The sequence below is a fragment of the Photinus pyralis genome, unplaced genomic scaffold (genome assembly GCF_008802855.1).
Source record: "Photinus pyralis isolate 1611_PpyrPB1 unplaced genomic scaffold, Ppyr1.3 Ppyr1.4_LG6, whole genome shotgun sequence".
Classification (NCBI taxonomy): Eukaryota; Metazoa; Arthropoda; class Insecta; order Coleoptera; family Lampyridae; genus Photinus; species Photinus pyralis.
The window spans coordinates 32,628,402-32,642,278 of NW_022170663.1; the positions used below are offsets into that span (position 1 = coordinate 32,628,402).

A 13,877-nucleotide genomic window follows, 5' to 3' on the forward strand; every position below is an offset into this window, starting at 1 on the left:
GGGATGTCACCCTGACAATATCCGTGACAAGATCTAATTTCATACTCAAGTGGACGAGACGCTACCGACTTTAACAATTTATAAAAGAACTAAACATAAATTGCATGTAGATACTAATTATACCTACCATAAACCTCTAACAAAAGACAAAACAAGATTAATTGAGAATCGTGCAGGTCTTTGAAATTAGAATTTTCAAACGGATTGTGTGCACATGTTTAAATTGGGCTCCAGCAAGCCATAGCAATAACCTTGGAAACCCCATTTGGTCTTATCCTCATAGACACTTTTTTGTTGTACATTAAATATTCGGTTCAGTTGATCATCGGCCCCTCGACGTGTTTTTTTTGTTCCACCCTCGAATTTGCTGAGAACAAACACCATTAATTCCAGCTCAAATTCCAGTGACAAGAATTACAATTGAACCCCGACCTTTGTTTTCGGCCAAATGTGTTCGTGAAGACGCGCTTCGGGTATATTGATGTAAAGACAAGCACGGCAGACATGGCATTGCGAAACAGGTTTTAGTTTTGGGATAAAATCGAACTTGGTGCGATTTGCAAATAACCCACATATCATTTTCTTTTAATTTTTCCGGCAATCGAGAAAAAAAAACATTGCAGTGTTATAAAGAGAACGTACGGACCTTGGAGCACATGAAGGTGAAGGCTGCAAAAGCGCATTGACCGCCACCCGCCAAATAGAGAAATACGATCAATAGATGCTGGCGGGGTTTATGCCGTTCAGACATAACTTTCGCTAATCATGCCCGAACAATAAATTTACAACATTTACAACAAATTCTGCTGGTTGGTCGATATAAAAATAGTTTCTAAAACGACATATTCCAGATGTAGGGAATTTTCTTTTCAAATCTAAAAACTCGCATTCTAAAAATATCTAGAATTATTAACGATATCCTAGTAAGGGCATAGCTTCGTTTTCTTTCCATCATTAAGCAAAGTTGAAAATTAATGAAGCAATCTCCATTGTAAAATCGCTACAGGTGCAATCGCAAAATGTGAATAACGCGAAATACGACCGGCAAAAGCGAAAATGTGCAAATACCGTCGAGATTAATATACATTCCCTGAACAAGTAAAAATAATCGCCAACATAAACTCTAAAATCGCGAAATACACGTACTCAGCGGTGTCCGCCATCTTGATTATAAACCGGCTGCATTGTCTCACGAAGCAATTAATTTCTGCATATAACTGGTGAAATCACCTTAAAATGGCCTTACAAGATAATTTCCCGCAAAAACAACACCTACGGCACAAAACTGTTAAAGAAAGACTAATTTTTAACTCACATTAAGATGTTCAGAGCCCAGCCCTTACCTGTCATTGTTCTCAAATGACTCAAACCTGATTCAAACCAAATCGTAAGAAATATGAATAGCACCGGAGTCATTTTTGCGTGATTAAACGTTAACGTAAAAGAAACTAAAGGCACATACCTCAAAACCTTCTGATTTGGCCCATACATTTCCGTCGTGTCCCGCAATTGCAGCTTTAGTTACACAACGTGAAGCCAAGAGCTGCTTTTCAACGTAATCCTGCCAGCTCATTTTGATTTAAAAATTATTATTCTAACTCCGCACACGCGAATTTTATTAATATCTTAAGCTATATCCTTTTACTTGCACTTGCTCACTGAAGCCGCTCACGATGAAGCAGCGGAAACGTAGAATGAGAATCTGACAGCTCCTACATGCGCATTTTCGGTTATATTCCTACACTAATGTCGCGCTATTACCAACCTTACAAATGTGATTGCGCCAAGTTTATTATTTGTATTTTTTTGTTAATTTATTTAAAAGAGAGTCCCTGATTTTGCTTAACATTCGTTAATTGATAACCCTTACTGTATAGATACAGCAATAGTTTGGTTTTGGTTCACAAGTTGAAAATATATGGCTGTATAGGCAACACAACAAGCACAAAGCAGATCGATTAATTTTTGTCTTGTTACCAGTGGCGTCGCAAGCGGTGCTGTTTTACAAAATGTTCAGCTTCACTGCAAAAGATTGTTTAGTATATGTTGAAGTTTCTGAAATTCATAGGTTCACTTAGTCCTGAACATTTTCCAATAAAAGTGTACGGCTTAAGAAAGAAATTGACTTTTTTATTTATCATAGGGTTGCAAATTTAATCGAACATAATGGGCTATCCAAAACGACCAGTGCCCTCTTAAATAGAGTAGAATAACATGGCCATCTTTGATATTATTATACAAAACCAGTGATACTAAACACTTTTAGAATTTCATTTGGGAATCAACGTTGCATTTTGGCATTGAAGTTTACAATGTATTTCTTATGGCAATAATTCCATGGCCGTGCCGTGGTTGACTAGGCGAGACAATAAACGAACGAATTTAGTTTCAATCAGAACCAGCCATGTCATTATTGCCAAAAGAAATACATTGTAAACTTCAAAGCAAAAATGCAAGCTTGATTCCCAAATGAAATATTAATATTACTGGTTTTGTAATTTTTTTCTCTATCGAGTGACGTAAAAATCCGATGTCAATATCTCGAAAACCGCCATTTTGAAAATTTTTTTCTACATCCCATCGCATCTTGCAACTTTTATTTGAAACTCTTTTCTATATAGCTCTCTTTGTTACTAAAATATTTGAACTGTTTAAAAACGTCAATTAATTTTTTTCAAAATATCGAAGAAGTGTGGCAAAATTATGAGTATGTACTATATACCTACTGAAGAGCAGCAATATATTTTGTAGATTCGAGATGAAGAAGTATAGCTCTGGTAGTGAAAGATAAGAAACGTGGCGAAGAGCGAAAGGAGGAAGAAAGTAAGATGGGAATAGGTAATTCTGAATTATTAAAAATACAATGGAAGTAAAATGAAACAAAATTGATTGGTGAAAACAGAATCAGATAACCGAGAAGACGTTGAGGAAAAAAATATATGGATATTGGGCATAGAGAGAAAAGGGGAGACGCAAGAAAAAGAGCACAAAGATTATATGTTGGAGCGCGGTAGAGGTAGTAAGAATACATTTCTGGGATGTTGAACTCGATTTGAAGTATGTAGTAGAATTGCTGGAAAATGATGAAAAAATGAAGAATGGGATACCCAAAGAGTTGACATAAAATAACTAATCCGCAGAGGGATAAAAAAAGAAGAACGAAAAGTGGTGCAATAACAATTAGTTAGGAAGTAGAGTAAAAATAATGAGAGATAACGATTAACGATTTACAATTTTTATTTATTTGATTTAAAAAAAAATGATAATTAGGGGGTCAGGGGGGATTATGAATAGTATCAATGGGAAAGGATCAACAATAGATAAAGAATGCAGCCGAGAGGGAGAATTGTTATTAGATGGACAGAAAGAGTAGGAAGGATAATCACAAACATATGGAAGGTGCACATAAAGGACAATACGCATATGATAGTGGGAAGGCGGCCGCATTATAATAAATTATATAATAACAATATAGATGAAATAGATATAGGTAGGAACAACAATGGAATCCAATCTCTAGTTAGCTATAGCGATCGTTTTATAAAGAAAAATAAGATGAGTAAGCACGTTTTAACGACACAAAAACGAAAAGCAGTACAGATATATGAACCAAGAAAGTGTCAAGAATTATAAAAAAAGGCCGGACAAACGAGAAGCACAATATAACGTCAGAATATAGAAGAGTGGCACAAGAAGGTGAAGGATGTAGGCAAATACCTACTAGAAATGCAAAAAAAAGACAAATAAAGAAAAAAATGATGGATCATGGGAATTATGGAAGTGAAAAATAGATACAAAACAACGATGGAAAGAAAGGGAACGGCGTGTGTATGAGAATATGAAAAAGAAATCAAGGGATTCAAAACAGAGTATTCTTAATAAATAAAGTAAGGGGAAAATACAAGAAGATGGGAAGAACAAAAATACAGCTACAACTGACAAAAGCACTTTATCAAGGTGCTATAAGAAAAGCAGAGAAGGGTAGATGAGGGGACAATGAAAAATTAGGCAAGAGATGGGGCCAATTAAAAAGGCTTCCGAAAGAAAAGGCGACAGTGAAAGATGGCATAGAAAGCAATAACCTAATAAAGAACATAATATAAAGGAATAATACATACAAGATGTGGGAGGTAGGAGAGTGGAGGGAAGAAATAGTAGAAAATACCCATTTGGTGCGATGATTACTGATGCAATGGAAGTGTTATAATGGAACCGGAAACAGAACACAAAATATGTTTCTGCGGAAGCAGAAGGGTAAATATGTACTATTACAAATTTGATAAAAACTAGAATTTATATTTTATTTTATTTTATGCGATAAAAACACGAATTGTTGCTGACTTAAGATACTAACGAGATGGTGAAGGTAAACAAACGCGACACGTCTAACAAAGCCCCTGCCCGCGGCTCACGTCAACTCCGAAGTTAAGTCTCATGCTGTTCTTTGGTTATGCAGGTATGGAAAAAAATTATTGCGGCCTGCGGGTCTGACTTATGAGATAGAAAGAAACCCAATAAGCACTATGTGTGCTGTTCTAATACATGCGACTTTTGAGCATGCTACTATGCACGACAAGCCAATAATAATAACTAGCCATTAAAAAAAACACAAAGGAAAGATTTCAGGAATACTAATTGCACGTCAAACCATGACAACTCGCAATGAACGTGTCTGATGGAATCCCAAAATTCTCTTGAACAGTTGTAACATTTTTGTATATACGTATTGTATATATTTACCAGAGGTTTTAAATAAAAATAAAGCAATATGAAATATCAACCTAATTTTAATATTACTTTTAATTTAACCATATGCGATTCTAAAATAATTTAGACATTTTATTAGGAAAACGAAAAAGGACTCAAAATAAAAAAAGTTGGAACAGATTTATTTTTTACTAAAAAAACAAATGTTCACAAACGAGCTTAACATCGGAGTTATCATTTTAAATAAAAATATAAGTTATGAACGTGTCTTTGAAAATTAAAATTAATTAAAAGTTTGTAAAAATAGTCAAACAAACGAAGTATATATGATGGGAACACCAAGATGGAATAAATAATGGAAATCTTGATGTATAGAAGCAAAACCACTGCAAGATGTTATATGGTAATTTATTTATTTGCAAATTTCTCTTGTCCGAAGTATACGTTGCTTTCTGAAATGGAAAACTGAAATGAGTCTCTCGATTAACCAAATAAGTCTCACAGAGTTTTGGTTCTTGGAGAGGCTTTGACAGAATAAGACAAAACTACAACTTTTACAAGTTTATTAGATAATACGTAACTTTTACAAATTTTGGAAATACAAGTGAAAATAATACGAAATTTGTTACATATTCGTAATTAGAACCTTTCCAGAAGCCAACTAAACCCTTGAAGAGACCATATGAATTAAGGGGCGGCAACCCGACAAATATACCACTAATTTGCGGGTTGCCGCCCCTGAATCGAAGGCTATAATGCAAATTCAACGAACTGCACATGCAGTCTCACTGTCACGTACTTAAATTATACTATTTATACACTAAATCTAGAAATAATTACAATGGTTAATACAAAACCAACTAACTGAATTAATCCAAGAAATGATAAATATAAAAACTGCACACTGAATAGTTTATGTAGGTCAAACGACCTCACAGCGCTGAGACACGGCGCCGTCCTAAAGCAACGTGATGGCGCACAATACTTAGATAAGACGCAATTGGAGCACAGAACACCTAATACTCACACCATAACAAACTCTAGGCAACGTCGGACACAGCAGTAAAACGCATTAGATTAGATCGGCCACGTTCATCGGCATTTCGTCTATATGTGTGTTGTAGAAATGCTCAATATCCTTTAACGTACGTTTATCGTCTTCTGTGACGAAGTTGATGGCAACTCCTTTACGACCGAATCGTCCACCACGACCAATCCTGTAAAGTAATAACCAATTTTAACAGTATTCGTGACAGTTAAGCTTATAGGATTTAAGATTTTAATGTGTGGAAGCGCTTCAAAGACAGACAAAACAGAGGTCCTAATATTTAAGGGTTTCATCCCTCAGTTATCATGTAACACTAGTAACCAAAATTCTATAAATAATAAAAATTAAATTCTGAAAGATCGGAAATGTATAATTGTATACATTTATAAGTTATTGAAATTTCGACAATCAAGGTGAGCAATGAACCTAGATTTGCTACTGCATTCTTGTGCTACTTTTACTTGTGTAAAATGCCTATTAACAATGATCATGTATTATTGAATGTTTCAAAGCGGGTAACAAAAATAGATAATCAATGACCATGACACAAAAATAAAATACCATTAGTGTTGTAAAATGCTCAAGCATTTATCATTTGAACAAATTCTCTCGCACTTCGGGTGTTATCAAAATTATAAAATTTGTTCTGCAAGCAGTCTCTCACCTTGATAAATTAAGTCTATAGTTATTGTATCAGAATCGAAAAAAACATCAGAATTATAGATACATTGATGAACATGAAACATAAACATAGCATTTTATAAACAAGTACTCATTGCTCCATTTTGCAAGTGTAGACAAACTGCAAAAGTCAAGCACGCGTATTGCGTATTGGCGTTGTTAAAAAATGTAACCTAAGATTAGATTTGCCATGGGCTGCATAATCACACTGTGCACATTTGAAATCCTTGGCAGTTAACAGATGTTTCTTAAAATGGAATTTTTTATTGGTTGCTTAGTGCACAAATTTGATTTTCTCTTAAAATAATATAACTATTTACCATTATTTTTACGTACTGTGGTACAAAATTAAAACATAAACTCAAAATACATAGTATATTCCTTAGAGTAAGAAATAAAGATAGAAAGATAGAGGACGCATAAGGTTTAATCTATAAACTGAGCTAAAAAATGCAGAAATTACATTTTGTAGAAATAAACAGAAATCCTCTCATGTGTCAAATTGCTACAGCGTTGCCGTCGTGACACACTAACAATCATACATTTTCTTATTAAGCTGTTTAATTTTTTAACTTATAATTGTTTGTTTTGCACAACTCTTAAAAATCCATCTAGATCCTTTCAAATATATGTGTTATTAATATTCCCTTAAAAATAGTCTCGTGAAATGTGGCAAGTTCGCTTCCTGCAATGTTTACAAACATGACCAGATTGATGGCACCTTTTGATAAGCATCAAGGCATCTCTATCTTTATTTCTTACTCTGAGCTGAGGTATATTCACCTTATGCCAATCTATTTATCTTTATAGCACTGTGAAACGTATATAAATGAGTAATGTTTCAACTATACATAATACCATTTACTCTAATCAACCTTGTTTATACCAAAAAAGCATTAAACTAACGGTTCAAATTTTTTTTATGGAAATTTCTATGACTATTCAATTCATCTAACATTTGTCACATTTCAACCAGTGAAATGTCTCGATTTCAAATTGCTGCGCCAATGGGAACGAATTATAGTGATAATTGCACGTGTGATATTTCAGCGATAATTTCACGTGTGGTATTTCAGCGATAATTTCACGTGTGGTATTTCAGCGACAATTCAATGCGATTATTCAATGACATTTGTCAAACTTCCACCAGTGAAATGACGCGAAATTTTGTCGTATTAACCAGAACATTCACCACATCTTTTAATCTTTTAATTTAATCACTCATAACGAATTAGCTTGGAGCACAAAAGTTCGAATAGAATCAATAGCAAAAGGAAAAGCAACTTCCACAATTTATTTTGACGTTTATTGTTGTCATGGAAATACATTCGCGTGGGTAATTATGCTTAATTTTTCTTTTGATTCATTGAATAGTCCTCCGAATACCATTCGTAGTCGAAGTATTTGTAGATTATTTTTGAGCTGCTGCTCCACTCATGCTAGTTACGCTTTTTAATACCACTCGCGCAAGCGCTCGTGTTATTAATCAGCGTAACTAGCATTCGTGACAGCACCTCAAAAATATTCGACAATACTTCGACTACTTATGGTATTATATATGACAATTCAACTCATGTCTAAAAAATCGCATAAGCCGCAGTGGAATTGTCACTTTGACAGCGGCAAAAGTTACCTGCAACTTTTCCAGCGACAAATGCACTAGTGGTTTTTTCACTTATTCATTTTCGAACCAATAATCGCATTATCCTTACCCATATGACTAGTTTGACGTCTGTCAATAATTGATTAGTTTGGTGAATTTCTTGTTCATTAAATTGTCCTGCCGAATTACACTCGAGGTTTGTATTTAAACCGAGTAAATTTGGGTTGTTGCAATTCAAATCTGTTTCCTTTTAGCAATTGAACTCGAAAAACTGTCAACCTAAAAATGCTCCACCTGCGGTGTCGCATTTTTATTAGTTGACAGTTTTTCTCGTCTAATTGCTAGGCAACAGATTTTCATTACCTAAACAACCCAAATTTACTCGGTAAAATACAAACCTCTTGTGCAATTATAAGTGAGAATTTGAATTGTTTGGAAACCTTCACCTATCCCCGCCCACCAGTGACGTCGGACGGAAGGTAGTTCATTTGTACTTTAAATATCCAAGTAAAATGTTTACAGTGATAAATTAAATTTGTAAAAAAGAAGATATTTTTAGATACTTTTGAAGAATTCAGTCACTTTGGTGATCAGTTTTAATCTTCTGGCGCATGGTGAGTCAATTTAAAATGTAAAGCCCAAAAATGCAATTCCAATTAAAAGAAATAATAAATAATAACAAAATATAAAAAATCAAATGTCTTTCAGAAGGGAAATTTTTGATGAAATTGTATTTGTAAATTTAAATTTAAAAACAATAGTAAAAACTAGCAAAGAACTTCTATCTTCACTTTATGCCATGCTCCAACACTTCGTTTTCCAAAATACATTATATCTTCGAGGCTAGCGATACATCTAGGTCAGGAGTAGGCAACCTGCGGTTCGCGATGCGGTTCTTTTGATATAAAGTTGTAGCTCTCCGCATTTATCTAAAATAATTTGTTCATTTTTTCGAAATTCACCTCTTAATCGATCATTTTAAACTTTGTTGATGAAATACTGATCTGCATTACCAAAAATGCACTTTCATCATGCATGTGGTGTTTTACAGCTTGTTTATTATCACAGCCTACTCGAATGTATAAACATGTAATTAATTAATCCGTAGGTACTTCTGTGAAAAATATTGAATAACCTAAACTATGGGGACACCCTTATAAAAATTGAAGAGAACACAAAAGAAAATCGAATAGCGAAATAAGAGTGGTAGTTCCAGTTGAAAAAGAATAATTATGGCACTTTGAACAAATGACATTGAGACAAGTAAAAATATGCAGGATGTTCTATTTAAAAAATCAGTTATTTATTGACACTATAAAAATGAGACACCCTGTACATTCAAAAATGATTTCTCTAGATCCCCAACAATCTATACAGGCCGATTCAAATTTGAGGGCCACCATGGAGATCTTGGGAACTGTACCAGACAGATAGGTAGGTACTTCAAATTTGGAAAAGTTGCGTATTTTGATGCTTAACAAAAATTCAGTTTTGAAATTGAAAAAATTCCGACCACTTTCAGAGATACCCAGAAAAAACGAAATTTTGCAAAATCGTTTTTATTTTTTCCTAAAGTTATTTAAAAATATATTTCGAATTAAATGACACATTATTATGGCCACTTTTTCCCCTCTACAAGATGCTACATTTAACTTCATTTATTTTGAAATATCTTTTTAAATAACTTCAATGTTTCTGCAATAGGGTCCTCAAACTTTCTGCAAGTACCATAAGATGTGTGAAACGCCGAAATGATGCTTTGCAGAATGAGTTTTGGAATTTTTTAGGGAACCAAATGAACAAATAACACGCTCTCTGGAGCTTGCCATGTTTGTCCATGCACAGAAAAAGCATTACGAACTGCATGCGAAAATTCACCCTTCCCCACAACAATTTCGGAATGTGATCGCAGTTTAAAAACGATTGAATGTGCGCCATAATGGTCTAGTGGGCGACTCCGGTTTGATTCTTTGCAAAGTTTTTTTTTCTTACAAACATGTGTATCCTAATTCAGCGGAGTTGGATATTTGGAAGCCATACAAAAATGATGCGGAGTTGTCAGAAGAGATATCTCGTCTGCTATTTAAGAAATGGGTGGCACACAAGGTGTGACCTTGGAAGTGTAATTTTTTTTTTTTTGCACACAAATGCTCAATCTTTCTGCAGTGTTTACTTTGTTTCTGTCGCCTGTTATTCAGCCTTGGGGCTAACAGGTACAAATTCTGGTCAAACCAGTCACACAGTTCTGGACATGTATCAAGTTTAGACTATAATGAAGAACCACAAGTTTAACAAAGAAAATTAAATTGTTTGTATGGAATGTATTATCAGTGGAAAAAATGCTGTCTGCCTTCTAAGAGTATAGACTCCAAAGTTCAGTCCTATTTGAACTGATCGATTCAATGAATTGTTTCTTCATGTACCTACATGGTGGAAATGGGAAAAAATGTTGAGCAAATATTGTACTGGTTCTTACAACCCGATCTTTTTTAAAACTTAAATTACATCCTGGATATTGATTTGATTTTTTTGTTTAGCATGTATTTCAGTTTTACTTTTTTCAAGAACTCATTTATCATTTACTAGTTCTGGAGGCCTGTCATAGGAAGGGATATGAATATATGAAGTGGACCCCTGGGGCCCAACTCGTTTGGTATTAGTATTGATAGATCATTGAACTATTACTACCAAATCAATGTGATCGATAAACTAAATTGCAATGTAATATTTTATAATCCCCAGTTCTGCTCTGAATTAACATGAACACCGGCCTTTTGTATACTTTCATCTATCAAAAATGTGAAATTGCATCCATAATAAGCAGCAAACTAGTAACAAAAAATAAAATGTTTAAATAAATCATTAATCCAATGGCACCCCTTGATTTTTGCTGATCATGCTGGCATCATACTATTAACAACTTACGTTGAATTTTCATAAACGCCTATTATGCAGTGTCCACACTTTTGATAATAGTGATAACAAGGATAGAAGTGGTCATTACATGGAGTCCTTTAGCAAATATTAAATAACCCAATAAAGGAACTGAAAAAGAAGCAGCAAATTCTTACAATCACCTTTAGAACATTAAAACAAGAAAAAGAATGCATTGTATCCTCCTTGCAGTGTTTTTCGTTTTCATTTTACTTATTTTCTTGTTTCTATAATAAACTTAAGCCAAATGAGGTCTTTTTTTATATACCTGCTTCCACACATTAAACCGAGTCAAAAGACAAGAATAACACTGATACCCATTCCATCTTTTTACCCGGTGATAAGTAGAGGTGAATAGAATTGTTAGTGAATAGCAAAAATCTCTTACCTATGAATATAATTTTCTCTATTTGAAGGTAAATCATAATTAATTACAAGCGAAACTTGCTGAACGTCAATTCCTCGAGCCAACAAATCTGTTGTAATTAAAACGCGGGATGATCCACTTCGAAATTGCTTCATAATAACATCCCTTTCCCGTTGTTCCATGTCACCGTGCATGGCTGAAACGGTAAAATCACGTTTGTGCATACTCTCCGTAAGCATATCCACCTTACGGCGGGTATTACAAAATATTACAGCTTGAGTTATAGAAAGAGTATCGTACAAGTCACAAAGAGTTTCTAATTTCCAGTCCTCACGTTCAACATACACAAAAAATTGTTTAATGCCTTCCAATGTTAATTCTTCTTTTTTCACTAAAATCTGGACGGGGTTCCTCATGAACGATTTCGTTACATCCAAAACGTCGCTGGGCATTGTTGCAGATAGTAGGATAACTTGTACGTCCGTATTTAGCATTCTAAAAACGTCGTGAATTTGGTCTTTGAAACCTCTAGATAACATTTCATCGGCTTCGTCCAGCACAAACATTTTAATGTTGTTGGTACGCAGAGCTCGTCGACTAATCATGTCGTATACCCGTCCAGGTGTACCGACGACAACGTGCATCCCCGTTTCCAATTTACGCATGTCTTCGCGTACATTCGTGCCTCCAATACATGCGTGGCATTGTGCCGACATAAAGTCGCCCAATGCGATGACCACCTTTTGTATTTGCTGCGCCAACTCTCGAGTCGGCGCCAAGATTAATGCTTGACACTCTCTAATTGACGTATCAATCTGTTGTAAAATTGATATAGAAAATGTAGCTGTTTTGCCGGTACCGGACTGTGCCTGCGCAATCACATCATGTCCCTTCACGCACGGCATGATGGCTCTTTGTTGGATAGCGGAAGGCTTCTCGAAACCATATGCATAAATTCCCCTAAGCAGTTCTTCTTTTAAATTCATATCGTCGAAGTTGTCGACGACTTCTTCCCAATTCGACTCGATGACACCATCGGGGTTCATACCCGGGGGCCCATCGTACATCTGATCTTTCTCGCTGTCTGGCCCATTCTTGTCGCCACTCCATTCCTCGTTCCTAAGAACAAAAGTATTAGCATGACTCATACGAAACATATGCAAGGTTATAGTTTCCAAATTAACCAATAAGTTACCAAAATGTGCCAAAGTTACACTGCACTCACAAATCAGCCATTCTCGCTTAAAAAGTGCAATTTTATTAACACCCCATGGAAAAATCCGGCGTGGAATTTCACGTGGATCAGAAACAGCATGCAAATAATCATTCAAAACTCTTTTTATGGGAAGGTTAACGGGACATAAAATATTGCACCTATTTTTAGTATCACGTTATTCGTGCAAATAGCTTTTACTAATCCTTCTTTTCATATTTCGATGGGCTAAATTTAAATATTTCACGCTATCGAACTTCTCTCGCCATGTTGGCAAGGGAATCGTGAGAAATATTGCCGAATTACACGAGGAGTTATTAGTTAAGTATGGATGTCTTGGCCTCAAAATCGGTTCTAAATGAAAATTTAAAGCTACATTTACAATTTAGGTGTTATATTTTAACGAACTAACGCTCTATTTAACAAAAAAACACTAAACTTACCTCGTCTCCGATTGATAGGACATGTTTTAGTAGTGATCGCTGAAAGTAAAAGACTTCTACTAATCGCCGCAAGGTGTTATATTCCTACACTCGATATGAAGTATTGCTTACGATAAAGGATATTTTGCTCTTGTAGAACTGTTGATTTTTTTCTAAATTGCTTATTTACTTTTTGTAAAAATTGATACGATGTGTGGTAAATATACGCAAAAAATTTAGTGTGATTATTTTTCGGGCGGAGTATTGACGGTTGCTGTAGTTTTCCGATACTGTGCGCGAGGTGCGCGAAAATTCAAATGACAAGTATTTTGACAAATCCTTTGGGAAGCATATTATTTAATTCATTTATTTTTAAATGACATTTCTGTACGTTTGGAACCGTCAAGATTAATTGTAACGTTGTCAGGAATATCTAATTTAAAATTGAAACGCGTTCTGGCTGTAACGATTAGGTAATTAACTTGTTTCTCGTAATTGTCGTACGAGTATTATTTTAGCACTTTTTTTTTGCACCAAGAAAGCCATGGTTTACAATACAATGCGATCAAAAATGATTGGCTCTCTAGTCGCCTTTGGAATTTTTGTTTACATGGGAAATCGTATCTAACTTGAACTTCCAATGGCGACTCGACAGCTAATCATTTTTGATCGCCCGATATATCTGTGCAATAATTTTGATGTATCAAATAGCATTCTTTGATTTATGAGTGACATTATAAAATGCACCTTGTGCAACCATCACATTGTTTTGTTTCAAAATGAAAATGATTGCCAAAGTGTCATGGGTCATGGGTGCATGGGTGGGTACCTATTTTCAATTAGATTATTATCTTTTCACCCAACAGATGCAGTTAAGCTCCTCTTAAAAAATTCTCGCCACA

The 13,877-nt window shown here is 34.8% G+C and overlaps 1 protein-coding gene across 3 annotated transcripts; it reads right to left on the bottom strand.

Moving 5' to 3' along the window:
• Positions 1-5,098: 5,098 nt before the first annotated feature.
• Positions 5,099-13,193, bottom strand: LOC116173385 (eukaryotic initiation factor 4A-I). Of its 3 annotated transcripts, XM_031490826.1 has the most exons (4): positions 12,997-13,188; positions 11,362-12,459; positions 5,735-5,924; positions 5,099-5,159 (listed from the first exon to the last, which is right to left on the bottom strand). In XM_031490826.1, exons 1-3 carry the CDS (start codon positions 13,017-13,019, stop codon positions 5,780-5,782), a joined length of 1,266 nt encoding a protein of 421 aa, XP_031346686.1. In that variant the 5' UTR covers positions 13,020-13,188; the 3' UTR covers positions 5,099-5,159; positions 5,735-5,779. The 3 variants fall into 3 exon arrangements, with proteins under 3 accessions (XP_031346686.1, XP_031346685.1, XP_031346687.1); XM_031490825.1 differs by lacking the exon at positions 12,997-13,188 and having other exon boundaries at positions 11,362-12,503; XM_031490827.1 differs by lacking the exons at positions 5,099-5,159; positions 5,735-5,924 and having other exon boundaries at positions 11,365-11,536; positions 11,586-12,459; positions 12,997-13,193.
• Positions 13,194-13,877: the final 684 nt, after the last annotated feature.